This window comes from Antennarius striatus, chromosome 13 (assembly GCF_040054535.1).
Source record: "Antennarius striatus isolate MH-2024 chromosome 13, ASM4005453v1, whole genome shotgun sequence".
In the NCBI taxonomy this organism is placed as follows: domain Eukaryota; kingdom Metazoa; phylum Chordata; class Actinopteri; order Lophiiformes; family Antennariidae; genus Antennarius; species Antennarius striatus.
In genome coordinates this window covers 10,384,977-10,400,030 of record NC_090788.1, presented here as the reverse complement: position 1 = coordinate 10,400,030, position 15,054 = coordinate 10,384,977, and the positions used below count along the sequence as shown (strand labels likewise).

At 38.6% G+C, this 15,054-nt stretch overlaps 1 protein-coding gene across 1 annotated transcript; it reads right to left on the bottom strand.

Moving 5' to 3' along the window:
- Positions 1-3,414: 3,414 nt before the first annotated feature.
- gsx1 (GS homeobox 1) lies at positions 3,415-4,253 on the bottom strand. The gene is made up of 2 exons (XM_068332034.1): positions 3,881-4,253; positions 3,415-3,767 (listed from the first exon to the last, which is right to left on the bottom strand). Exons 1-2 carry the CDS (start codon positions 4,251-4,253, stop codon positions 3,415-3,417), a joined length of 726 nt encoding a protein of 241 aa, XP_068188135.1.
- Positions 4,254-15,054: the final 10,801 nt, after the last annotated feature.

Sequence of the window (15,054 nt, the reverse complement as noted above, 5' to 3'; positions counted from 1 at the left end):
CTGCCACTTCAGGAGGCTAAGCACGCTTTGACAGCTCTAACAGCTCCATAATTTAACATGTTGCTGCTCCACTTTATCTACCTTAATCACAGTCACCAAAAAATAAAAAATCATCAAGTGCATCTGAAAGTGTTTCCAGTCTATCACTGCAGGTGGAGTTGATAGGTTGAAGCTTAACAGAAAATTACTTTTAAAGGGAATCAAATGTTTGGTACATTCACCACGTTAAAAGTAAAATCTTAACTGTACTTAACATAAACAGGATTATATTTCTATATTTAAATATCATATATATATTGTTTTCATTAAGAAAACAACAAAAACAACAGAAACATAAATTAATGAGACACGAAAATAAACAACTGAACCATTAAATTCTCATTCAAAAGTGTCCTGGTGAACATAAACTTCCTTCCTCCAACGATAACTCACTTTTCTGCAGTCTCAAGGGAGATGGGAAGCTTGGAGAGCAGGTATTGGCCCTTTAAAAGTGAGTAAACAAACACGTTACGAATGCATTCAACTTTTTAAAAGTTTATTTTGTTGAAAATAACAAGTTAAAATCTTACGTTTACTGCATCTATTGACCAAGCTGGATAAGTTGAGAGTACTGTATTTGAATGTGCAGTGCCACAGCAAGCCACGCGGGTCCAAAAGAGCTCTCATTGAGAAGCCACGTGTCCGTTTCCAAAGCCTCTCCAACTTAACCACCTCCTTTGTACGACTAACCCACATCGGCAGCGTCCCTCCACATAAAGGGATTTGCAATTTCAAGATATTTCAGCTTAAATGTTTTTGACAGTTCCCTCGCTTTTACCTCGGCTTGGTTATTTTAACTGTGCCAAATGGGTCACCTTGGGTTGCTGTCTGCGCGCAAAGGGCTTTTGCGCGCATTCAGTCTGAATTTTTTCCAACTTTCCTTGACGGGGAAACCAGCTGCTGGTCGTGAAAAGACGGCTTATTAATTGTCCTTTGTCATGCAGAATTGCTTGATTTCTAAAGAAACGTACAAAGGCTCTTTTTCAGGATTCAAGTATTTTGTTTCGTGCGTATTTTCAAACCATCGAATCAGCTGCAGCGCCGCGCCGTCTACCAGACTCTCAGGTACTGACTGCCTGCTCCCTTTGTCCCTTTTTAATGCTGTTGTAAATCGTGCAGACTGATTTGTTACAAGCTGTTCTTTTAATCTGATAGATAAGAGACATGTCAAAGAAAAGCCGTAAATAAAAAATTAGCCAGAATAAAGACAAGGGCGAGTCTGCTAGATAGGCGCCTGTTGACTCAAGCGGCTCTCCAGCGTCAGGGGAGCCCTCTCTCAGCTCCGTCAAGGTTACGTCCACAATTCCCTTTTATTTCTTTACAAAAGACACCGTAGTCCTTTTTGCTTCAATGAATTGATCGGCACAAAATTAAGAATAAATAAATTGAGCATTTGGAGCACCGAGGGTATAAGCTCCCCCAGGGCGCGTACCCCCGGGCTATTGAATGGATAAAGGGCGCTTTGCAGAGGACGATGTGAGCAAAATGGGGCTCTTTGGTGCAATTAACAAAATAGTCTAATCCCATATCTTAACAAATGCAAATATTAGAGTTTAGTTAAAATGGATAAGTGAACAATTAAATGAAAGTTTACAAGAGAAGCTTTACGTCCAAGAAGGCACACCGGTGCGGATAACGAACTGTAAGCAATTTAACAACAGTTTTCACTCCCCTTAAAAAGTCTGAATATACGCATACAAGGGGGAAAATAAAATTTAAAGCCTATCCAGTATAATAAATGTAATTCTAATAGCCAGAGGTTTAGTTGGGGAGCAGCTGTAGTGGTGCGTAAAGGACCAAACGTGGAACTGTACACTAAACTCCATTAGCTCTAATGTCAGAAATCAGTTGCAATGCTATTAATTTTAGAATATCACACATTTTTTTGATATAAATTTTAACCAGAATGGCAAAAAACTCAAATTAAGGTTGAGGACACTGCGTTGCGCATGGCACATTATTTCTCTTTGTAGAAATAACGATTTGCAATCAAATTCTATTATACGCTAATTGGTAATTATGTTTTATTTAAAAATAATATTATCCGAGTTGAAGAGTCTGTTAGTGGCTCAATAACTCACCAGGAGCTCAGTAAACCTAAACCTTAACAATAACAAGAATATGGGTCATTGACACCAGACTGTGTCTTTTCCTCATTAATTTTCATGTTTGATCGATATCTTAAGATATGCACATTGCTAATGCACAATTATACACCCAGAGTGATTATTTACTCAGTTGCACGAGACAGATCGTTTCGGGATGAAACCTGAATGGGGCTCCATTTTAGACGCAGTGAGGTTGAGTGTCCCCTTGGGAAAAATATAAAGGGACCCCACACCAATGTATGTATCACCTGTACTGATAAAGACTACTGAGTATTTGATTCACTCCTCCACGGTGGAGTCAGCTCATGTGATCTAATGTGCTCCTCCAAGATACAGTTTATCTGCAGTGTTTGTTACTGTCTGAAAAACATTACTTTTATCATTGTTGTCACTTTTGGACCTTCCAGCAAAATATACAAACCATATGAGTGACTTCTGTGTTCCAACATCAAGCACATCTTGGTCAATTTCCTTTAATTTAAAACGATCAAACCCTGTTTTCGCATTGGAAAGAAGCGTATAGTCCTGCACCCGAATTAGTGCACTGCATCCAGTGCAGCCACGGCAAATTTATTTATGTGGAGATGTGATCCATTATCATTTTGGTCAAATACTAACACACGGTATTTTTATCATTATCAGATAATGTCATTACAAAATCGTGTTAACATGAAACTTCAATTAAACGTCCAAATTTACTATATCAATCTGAGATTACACGCGTCCCCGTGCGCACCCAGTGGTGCGCAAACATAAAAACATGTAAACCACAGGACAACTTCTGCCGCTCAGAAATATTTTTATTTACGTATCAACATTTTTAAATAAATAAATATTTTTCAATTACATTGAAGATAGAATTTCAGAGTGAATTCATTGAGGGATTTTCTCGGTATCTTTTCATATTTTAAGTCACAGTTCCATCCACATAGACTGAATAACCAGTATACAATCAATAACCACATATACAAAATACTTTCTTCCCCAAATTATTAACATTGTTTGCTATTATTTTTGTCATTTGGGTTTGTTTTAGCAAATATGCCTACCATAGTCATCAGATTGGCAACAACAAATTGACCGTTTTCAGAAAAAACTACATACAAAACGTACAACATGTATACAGCTATACAATAATCAGGGAAACTCCCTGATTAAATATTCTCTTCTATTTACAGACGACTGAACACAAGTGGATCAGTCTCTCTTTTTTGGCTGCATCAAAAACAAGAAATTCAAATCTTGCAAAGAGGAGGCAGGGCAGAGTTCAGGGGGAGACGGACAGGTCCACGTCCTCCTTTTCGGACGAGGAGGGCGAGATGGGAATGTCATCCTCCTCTTCCTCTGAGCATCTCGCGGTTGACAGAGACGAGCATTTGCAGCTATGTGATCCAGTCCTTTGGCCGCTGCTCTTGCCCTCCTTTTTGTGCTTCACTCTGCGGTTCTGAAACCAGATTTTCACCTGTTTCTCAGACAAGTTCAGGTATGTGGCGATCTCGATGCGCCTCAGTCTGGAGAGATACATATTGGAAGTGAACTCTCGTTCCAGCTCCAAAAGTTGCGTGCTGGTGAACGCTGTGCGCATGCGCTTGCTGCTCTGAAGTTTTCCGTTGGTGTTTTCTGAGAGAAATAAAAGAGATTAGCGTCATGTCAGTTATGGTTTGTATTGTGAAAAAAGGCGAGATTTGTCTTCTATCACTTGATGAAAGCCAAAAGCGGCTGCGTCTACTCACCAATGGAGATGCAGTGGAACTGTCGCGGATCAGGGACCGAGTACGCAGCCTGATATATCGCAGGTGCGTGGCTGAGGTTGACACTATTGGATGAAGAGTGTTGCCTCGACAGGGCCGAGTGGCAGTACTGTGAGCTGAAGGGAGGAAAGGACGCCTTTAGAAGTGGCAGCGTCGGTGGTGACGGATGGAGCTGGGATGCGGCCATGCAAAGCGGACAGAAGCACAGCAGCCCAGCTTTCCTGGAGTGGCAGGAGCCCGGTATCCCATTGTGCGGCGAATGCATGGCGTAAGGGAATAAAGGTGGGTTGTTCTCGTTCCCTTTGTCGCTGGTCTCCCTTAAAATTAAGGAATCCACGAGAAAAGACCTCGGCATGTTCGCAAACTTGTTGATCAGCGTGGTTAAAGTCGAAGCGCGTCGTTGTGGCACCCTGCTCTCCTCGAGATGGTGGACAGCGAAGTGGTGCTGAAGACTCGCCGACGCTCCTTAAATAGTCGCCGTGGACTCGGTTCGGCCATGTGACGGTTACGCTGTAAGCGGCCAAGAGCTCTCAATAGGGTTTTGTGCCTTTCTCTCGGCATTCCCACTGCACGCTTCCCCATTATTTCACTTGTTAACTAAATGAACTGCATAATGTAGTCTATTCTTGTCAGCCCCACCCACGCCGCAAGAGGCGGCACTGCCCATTCTCCCTTTTATCATCATTCTCATTTTATCATCGAGCAGAGCTTAAATTTCAGAGAGAAAACGTTTCTGTCACATACAGAAAGCTCATGCGTATTCAAGTTTTGTCTTAACCATCAAGTAGCACAAGTCAAAGTCGGGACAGATTGCCTGCGTGAAAACTTCAGAAATATTTGCACACGTTTAAGTAGATTCATTATCCACCATATCAGGTAAATTAAAAACTGATTTCCTGTCGTTTATTTTCACAAACATGCTTTTGTTTGATGGAGTGTCTCTTCACAAACAAGTGTGCGCACACATTTTTAAAACTACCATTCTTATACTGATTTTTGCAAAGTTGTTAATTATTTATCTATCTGCGTGTTACAAAGTCCTTTTCACTCGTGTGGCTACTTCACTCACAGTTGTACGCAAACACAAATGGAACAGCTGAATGTAAAGTTTATGCATACCCATTTTAAGGTTAATGTGTCATTTCTGGGCACAAAAAAAAGGACAAGTCATTGCCTGAAGGCAGTGCTGTTAAAGAGCACTGATTAATTCCTTTGCTCGGGCCCCTGCCGAGTTGGGGGAAAGAATATGTAAAAATAACCAGGTTTTCACTCTGCGGCCCTTATTGAATGTCATTGTGGAGGGGTTTCAATGAGAGAGAAAGAGAGTCGAATTAAAGTGTGTGACAGCGGCGGATAGACGCAACAAAGGCGACTCTGTCATAGAGAAGCCCAATGTGCAGCGCGTCAAGCCCCCGCCTCGCGTTCTGATTGAATTAAGTAATAAGAAAACATTTTCTTTCACTTTAATGCTCTCTGAACAAGACCTTCAAAGGAACTGGACCCTAATGTGTAAGTAAATATTGGGATATGATTTCTGTTCTTCCATGTATAGTCCTCTGACAAAAATGAACATAAAATCCAGGGCACGAACTACAAAACAATAATGACGACAATCAAGATCCTACAAAGTTATCACAGCTTCAGGTTGGAGTTTATTTATGTGCTTTCTTTTTAAGTCATCTTGATTATGGGAATAAACTAATCGGGATCCTTTGTGGTCTGTGGATTCATTATCTACGTGTCGCCTGTTTGACAGCTCGTTCTCTTTCCGGTAAACATCCAGGTTCTGAGGTGAGCTCCTCAGCCTCACACACACGGTCTGCGTGTGAGGCGGTGTGAGGTGATCTGTGTCCTCATGAGAGGCCTAGTGTGTCCGTTCACACCACTAATCCTCCATTAGAGCTGGACCTGTAATGAGGCTGCGTCATTAAACTACTGTTGGTACAAATTAGGAGTAGTTAAACCCTTGAACGAGATTATATATATATATATATATATATATATATATATATATATATATATATATATATATATATATATATATATATATATATATATAAACATCATATATATATCATATATATCATATATATCATATATATACATAAACATATATATATATATATATATATATATATATATATATATATATATATATATATATATTCCACTAACTAGTCCCTTGTTTAACGCTCTGAAAAGCTGTTAATGCAAATATATTGCTTTCATTTCGATTTTATTTAAGCAGTTATTCAACATGTTTTCATCACGAGTTTAAAAAAGAGTTTGCCAAATAGCTTGTTCTCGGCTGAAAATAAAATAGACAAAATGTTCTGTTGTTTTGAATCTTGGCCACTAAAGAATTGTACTGTATCTCACGATGCAGGTAGCCTGGATGGTAGTGGCAGCTTGATGCATTGCTTAACATAAAGATGTTATCAAAGGTCCTAATTTTCAAATTATGTTTAGCAGTCACCCTGTGGATAGGAATAGAGGTTTCGTGGGTCGTCACGGAGGGAGGCTCATCCTAATTTGCAATCCCAACTGGAGACTGACAAATAGTTTTGACCTCCCTCTGGAGGCGCGGGCCAGAAGTGCAAAGAATCTCGTTCTCCATAATCACTTGTTACTGAGATATGGAGGGAAATGGCACACTCACATTACAAAAACTCTGTCACAGTTTTGCACCGTTCCAAAGCAAAAAGAAAATATACATTTATAGCCGCTTGATAAGGTGTACTATCACATTCCTATCTGTTTTCCTTCACAGATCAAATGATTCAACTGGATGTGATCAGTGACTAATATACAGCTGGGGCTTGGTAAAGCTTCTTAACATTCATGTTTGATATGGGGATGCTCCCGAAATAGTAAATTATTTATAAGATATTAAGTTGGAACAATTGCCATCACTCAAGTTCGCCCCGATGATAACACTGACCAGCGCCTGCTGTGCTGCCGGAGAAGCACATTTTCAGGGGCTTTTATGCAATTATACCCAAAGATCTCGTGCCTGATGACATAAAGAGAGCAGTCTGTTTATGGAGATGTAGTCAATATCTCCTTTTCTTTTTGGTATGAATAATTCATAGTTTAAGACACTATGCCCCCTTACTTAATATGTACACACACTTAAACACCCACACATCTCTAATACCAATGATGGTTTTAGCTGACAGTGTAACAGGATTTAAAGTCCCAGTGGGGTTTGGCCCAGCCGTGGATGGGCGCTGTGACTGTCGACGTGACACAGAGGGTCGGCTGCCCCTCCTAATCTCCCCCTGAGGCAACATCACAGACTGCAGATCTTGCTGCACCTCTATGAGCACACAAAGGGCTGATTATCATTCATATGCTCAGCACAAACACCAGTTCAATAGATAACAGATGACACATAAGTACCAGCTGAATACTACAATATGTTTAGCCTACTGGAGTCTATAGGGACTAATGAATCCTTAAGCTTGAGGGGGACTGGCAAAGAGAGGCAGTCAGTTGAGGTGCTATAATGTGAAAGATATAAGGCTCTACAGGTGAAAATGGAGTGGTTCACCAGAGGAATCAAACTTTCTTTTTGTTTCACGTATAAAAAGAAAAGTAGGAATGAACTAACGTATGAAATAACAGATATATGTTTTTAAGGTAATTGTTAACTTATTACAACCAAGGAGCGTTTCAGTGAAAATATCTGTGTTGAGAAGATGTTTGTTACCATTTTAAGATGCTAATTGTGTAACAGTGATGCTTAACACAGCATGGATTCCCAATGAAACAGATATGATGTGAAAATGATGTTTGATGAATGAATGCTTTTTTTCAAACATGTGTAAATAACAACAATAATCAAGATAGCAATAATAATAATAATACACAAAACATGTCCGAAAAGGCGTAGGAGGAAGCATAAGCTTATTTAATCCTACCCCTTCTTCACTTTTCCATTAACATGAATTCACAACTTATATTAATAGAGTGCATAATACAAAAAAATAAATAAATGACGTACTAAACATATTCATACAGTATATACAAGAAAAGAGAATAAACAGTTAGAAAAGTAAGTAACAAATAGAATTAATAAAGTTATACTTAACAAGAAAAAGTAATGTACACAAATCAAATTAAATTCTTTTTGTAACAAACAATTCAGATGTTACCATTGTTACTTATATTTGATGGACTGTTTTTCCAAAAGAAATTTATTTCAGTTTTATGAGTTCCCAGAAATGCAGTGGTTGAACAATAGCGCAATAAAATAAAATAAAATAAAACTCAGGAAAAGAACTCAGGAAGAGACTTGTTCAATAGCAGAATCTTTTTGAAATGGGATTTGCCAGTTTTAATGAGTCACTAAATAACAACACGAAATGAGATTTATAACTCTGACATTGACATATAAAGTCTGTCTACTTTTGTATTTATTTTGCTGACTTTTGATTATTGATTTTTATCTAGAATTTCAGGAATAGCTGCAAAAATCTGTGCCGTAGCTCTAAATCACAATAGACCAGCTGTTTCAGATAATTTGGATGAGGAGGTCACAGGTGCAAAACCTGTTTTGAGACAATAGTTTTAGACACGTTTGATATTTCTCTTTTTGATTCAGCGTGTTTATTTTCAGTCCATGAGACCATCAGGTGACAAAAAAGGGAGGGCAGAATAGAACAATGACTTCCATTAATGACAGTAAAATAAGTGTGTAGGAGGTAGTTTACACCATGGTGAGCAAACACATTATGTTTGAGAAAGGTCACAAAAGTTTCCTCAGAATATGAAGAATTTCTTTTTTCTTAAGTTTTAGGTACACGTCTCTTCCAGGTTCTCCAGTGTTGACATACAAGCCAAGATAATGTAAATAAAGATAATATAATTATGAAATTGATGTAACACAACTCTATCTTTTTCTTCACAGTATTCCCCTATATAGTTATATACTGTATGTGTTCTAATGATGTTAACGTTGGCTAAAATTAGAAATAGAAACACACTGACAATATGAAGCAGGGCCTTCCAGAAATTCCCCTTATAACCATAAGCTAATAAATTGTTCTTTGTTTTGCTCTATTTATTGTATAATTTTGTTGTAATACAACGTTACATTTGAAGCACTCAGGACATCTAATAAAAAAACGACATGCTGTTGGCCTCAAACCCTTTCCACTGCAAAGCAACTTAAAACATCTATGTATATGTGACTATGCAGAAGGATCATGGAGGTCGCTCTGAGAGAAAAAGACAAACACCGCTATCGGGACAAAAACCCACTGGACCTCATTTAACCCAACAAATGGGTGTTCTTTGATTCCAGAAATGGCACAAGAGGAAAGTTTCAGAGCTCAGTGAATTAAGAGGTTTGTTGAACAGACAGAATGAGATATTGTCTCTGCTCTGGTCAATGATGAGTCTTTGTCATAACTAACTGGAACAGACTATCAGACTTTATCTCCTGAGATGATTTGACTCCTTTTTATTACATGCTTGACAAAGCTTGATTATATAGAAGGCATGAGATATATGATAGCACAGCAGTGAGAATTTACCAGCACAACATGATGGAATTAAATGACAACTTCATTTTATTTGTTTTCTAGCAAAACAATTTACGAACTTAAAAACATGGTTGTAATGTGTATAAAGTGAGTGTATGATCAAGTGATTATATTAACACTACCTATAAAATTCCATAATTCAAAGCCTTCTGGTTAGAGTCAAGTAGAGTGATCCCTGCTTTCTGCAGTGTGCAATTCATAATGGACAAGATACCCAAAACAAACCCTAGACAACTCCACTGTATGGATAAATGAGTTTTACAGTATAAAGCACTGCTCATGGTTGGGAGAAGAGGAATATGTTTTTTTAATGCATTTGTTTTATATTTAACTACCCATTATTATATGTAGAATTGGTCACATAACATACAGACACCCTGAATTCATAGATATGTTTCAAAATCTGCACATTATACTATTAGTGATTTATTATTTTTTTTAAAAACAGGAACAACTACAGACAATTATGTTACAAGGACAAACAATATTTCCCCCAAAGAAAGAAAAATACACAACACACCTGTTGTTTAGATTCTTCTGCTCTATGTTGGTCAGTACTTTCTCTTGTCCTGCAGTATGAACTTGATCCTCCCAAACAGCAGGTGGCACTGTGATTAAATATGAAATTGTTATTCACAAACTAATTTCACAAATACACCACCTTTACCAGATTACAATTTTTTTTTTAAAATTCAGTGAATCACTTAAACTTTACAACTGGAAGCAGGACAGCCAGACATTGTTGGTTAAACCTGTTCCTCCAGACAGAAAGGATCAGAATCCACTCTCCCTGAGCCCAGCCATCATCTACAGCAGCCTTTTGGGGGCTTTTGCATGTTGTTGACACAAGTTTTGAGTCTGTATGACCAAATTTACTACTCACTGGAGAAAATCCCGCACATTGGCGATGCAACAGCATTACTTGTGCGACAGAGAAGTTAATTTCCCTGATGGAACCTCAGGGAAATAAAGTGCTACTCTACTCTCTCTACTCTCTACTTATTTAATCCTGTGTCACAGGGGTTTCATTATTGCTTTTCATTATTGCTTTGTACTCCTGACCACAGAGTAAAAAAATTTTTAATTGTAAGACAATCTAAATTTTTTTCAAGTCCTGCTGTGCGGAGTTTGCATGTTCTCCTCGTGTCTGTGTGGGTTCTCCCCAGGTTCTCCGGCTTTCTCCCACCTCCAAAGACATGCAGTTCAGGTGAATTGCTTATTCCAAAATGCCCCTAGGTGTAAGTGTGTGCCTGAGTAGTTATTTGTATTACGTGTGGCTCCAAAGTGCACTGGCATCGTGCTCAGAGTGTCACCTGCATCTCGCCCGCAAACCTGCTGGGTTAGGCTCCAGCAACCCCCGTGATCCGCCATATGTGGAACAAGTGATAGATGAATGAATGATGAATCAATATGTCGTCGATGCGGTGTCTGTTTGCTTGATGTATTTTCCATCTGTGTAAAAATAACAGTCTGTTTGGTTGGATAATTCAGAAACTACTGGACATATTTCCATGAGGTTTTGCTGGTGGATGGCTTGTGGACCAGAGTAGAACTCATTAAAGTTTGATTTAGCTCTGGATGAAGGAGATGATCCAGGATTTCTTTAACTTTGAAGCAAAGCTTGATGTTTCATGTGAATCTTGAGAGAAAAGGGACCAGGCGTATTTTGTCCATCTACAGTTATGTCCAAGTCAGTACACATAAAAGTCTTGATCAATTAGAGTTTATCGTTATAAATCCTGTTGAGCGTGTGTTTGTACAAGGTACGTTTAAATTAAATCTGTTGCAGTCCTCAGTGCATTTTTACTGTATGTTGTTTGTTTTTGACAGGCAACTAACGCCACAGAGAAGAAAAAAATGAGAGGTTTGTGGTGAAATTCTTCGAAATTTGATCCCTTCTGTAATTCTCAATTTCCCACAGCATGTGCTTCGTCTCTCTCATTTAATATTTGCTATATTTATGCCTCAGTCTGCTGTGTAGAGCATCTCTGATGGAGTTGCGTCCAGGTGAAGTCGAGTTGCTAGGTGCAACCTGGCAGCTATAGCTTCAGCTTCACTGGCTCTCAAGTCCGACATCTGACTGAACAACAACAATGAACATCTGGTAATCAGTGAAAAGGTCTTTACTGTTAATGGATGACGGTCCAATCATGACAAAAATCAATATCTGAAGAGCGGAGATATTGTTTTTTGAAATAATGTCAAGCCATTTTGACTGGATGTTACGTCAAACACTTTTTGGTTGAAATTTTTTTGTTCAACATTTCTTGTCATAATTTCAACATCAAATTTAACAAAGTAATGCACGTTTAGGATTAAAATCATCTGATTTCATGTTATACGTATTTTAATGATATGACATCTTTGGACTGAATAGTAAGCCAAATGAAATAAATGTGAGTAAAGAACAAAAAATGTCAAACAATAATACTTTACCTATGTGATAATAATAAATTTTGTTTGATTATTAATTTTTATGCATTGTTAAAAATTGAGCATTTTCAATTGGCAAAAATTGAGATTGGTTTACAAAAGATTTCGATTGTAGAAGAAAAGAGATAAAAGAGTTGCTATGGGCCTGCTCTTGTCTTGACAATGAGAAATGAGGAATAGATGGAAAGCTGGCAGTCGGGCTTTTCGAACTATCCCATTAACATCTAAATGTAACGCTGTTGTGGGAACTAAAACGACCACGTTTGTCGTCCTTTTTTTTTCAACTTCAGAATAACACAAATAATAAAAGCCGGTACTATTATACTCTTTGCCATCAGCTGTCCTTCACACTATAGTATATTTGATTCAAGTAGCTTCAATCCTTTCTGTTTTCCTATGAATGAAATTATTGAAAAGTTAGAAGTTTGTGTTGGCTCAATAAACTGTTGGAAAAACTTCACAGAGCCATTAGAGGTCTAAATATCTTTGGATGATTTGAAATTCCCTTTTGATGTAAATCCATTGGTTCTGCTATAGATATGTGTTTAACTTCCCCTTTGACCCTATTCATATAAAAGCCTTGAAATGCTCTTCAAAAGGGTTTGTTACCCTGCTGAGGTCAGTTGCCGATTACGTATGACTGACTCACATTTTTCTAAATCAGCAGACTTTTGGCCTAGAAATAACAGGTCAAACCAATGAATTTAATGAACTCTCAAAGACACAAAGAATGCTCTTGCCATTGGAAGCCCAATAAAGGGATATGGGCAGGTCAGCCAGCCCTTTCATGGGGTTTGTACACAAATGTGACAGAATGCAGTTGCTTCAGTGTCTGCGCTGACAAGTTGTTCAAAGTGTTGGGGATGTCAGTGATGTTGCCTTCATCCACACTGCCCTCCTTTGTTCCTTATTTTGTGTCTGTTGCTCTTTCAGAATCAGTCTCACAAATACAAAAGCGAAAGAATGCAAAGCGGCTATTGCGATGTTCTGTTTGCCTCATTTCTCTCCACAGAGTGTTATGCTGTAGGCGAACAAGACGGAGACCTTATTGTGGAGAAAACAAAGCGGAATTACAGCCAAGAACAACTTCTAACAGTGACTTGCTACTCCTCCCTTTTCACCACTTGGCTTTTCTGATCCTCCCCTCTTTCCCTCTCTTCTTTCATTTTAATTTAATTTATTGTCTCGTTCTTCTCACAACATTTTTATTTTTGATTTTCAGATGTTTCCAGTAGGTTTCCCTCAAGGACATTTTGATCATGAAGAGGTAAGGAGACAGAGAGAAAGAGAGTGAGTGAATTGCCTCATGTTCAGAAACGTCTCCATGAAGGATGTTTCCACAAAGCAGCTGCCACGTTGTTGTGTGCCCGGCCAAGAAAAAAACATTTTTGAACATATGGTTTGTGTGTTCGCTTAATTGAGTCAATTGGACACCCATGGGAAACTACCCAGGGGGTGAGGGTTAAGGAGGAGGGAGGTCAGAGTTTTAGTTTAGAGCAGGACGGAGGAGGATAAAAAAAAGGAAAACGATTGATGTCATCATTTCTGACAAATTTCAAGCTCAACACTTCATTCCCACCTCATGCTCACTGTGTCTCAACGACAGGGTGATGATGAGCTTCAGGAGAACGTGAGTGGTTTATGGTTTTTTCATTCATGACCTCCTGCGGTCAGCTCATTTCCTCCCCATTCATCTCACATTAGCCTCCTTTCACACATCACTGCTGAATGGAGATTGTTTTAATTTTCTCAGGGATACAAATATTTGAATGTTAACACAAAGTTCCCAGTATTTAAACATGTCAAAGTTAAACCAAAGATATCTGACAAGATAATCTAAGGAGGAAACTTCACATTAATTCATGAGGGGGAGAAGGAAGGAATAAATGTTTCCTGGGTTACAGCAATAAAACCAGCCAATGAAGGAAAAATTTAGGAACATTTGCATAAGTAGGACTAGACTCCCTGTATGATTTTCATAAACAATATCCCCTTTTCTTCTCAACTTTCTATTGCTGGCATTGTGTTTTGAAGTCAGGCTTTGTTTGGTTTCCCCCCACTTTGTGGTTGTAGCATTTTCCTCCTCCTCGCGGTCATCCCCTGTCTCACATACTGCTTTTCACCACACAGGGAATATATGGCTCAGCCTCAACTTTCACTCAAGAATTATGACGTAAGCAGTGTGAAAAAGAGGTTTCAGGTTAATTCAGTGTGTATCTATGACCGTATATGTGAGTTGCTGCGATGACGGGTCACTGCCCATCTCATGGGGTCCCCTGGTTTTCTGCAGATGCGTTCTATTCAGAAGGCAACACGCGGCGGGACGCTGCTGGGAGGTAGTTACTATTTATCCATTGCCATAGAAACCAACACACTGGTCTGGGCCAGGGGTCCACTGACACCAACTTTCACACTACTTTAAGTCCTGACATCACCCAAAATGGATTTCAACACACTGAATGATGCCCATTTCTATGCTATGACGGAAAAAAATAAAGAGGCCTCCTTTTTTGAACTCTTGTTAATATGAACACATGATCGAACATTTGTGCACTAATACAGACCAAAGCATTCAAATACAAACTACATTGGTTTATATTTTACAGTTTGTCTTGTCCAGAGCCGTGTAGCATGTTCAACCTGTCTTAATGTTGTTTGGTTATGAACATTAGAAAATGTGCAATGTTTTCCAACCTTAAAGGAGTAGTTTGACATTCAAGAAATACATTTACTAACTCCTGCCAAAATCTGGAGAATGAAACCAGGTAAAAGTAACAATGGGGGTTATGTGGGGGGTTACGCTAAGCTGCAACTTCTTTTTCCCCATGTTTCCAGTCTCTGTGCTAAGCTAAGCTAACTGGCTTCAGATAGTTGTCATCTACTCTATAGATTATATCAGGATCAACCTGTTGGGTAACAGGTTGATCGGGTGACAAGTTTTGTTTGAGACAGTTTAATTGCTCTTTTTATCCCTGATGTCTGCTGCGACAGTCTCTTCTATGTGAGTTTAATGGAAGATGATTTATTTTCCAATAAACCCTTCATGCTTTTGTGTGTCTGGAATACAGTAGGTAATAGGAACACTGAAAAAAACTAACAGTAATAAAGAACGTAGTGAAAACTACTGAACCTAATAATTAATTATTGTCTGACTTTGAAACATGTTAATTTAAG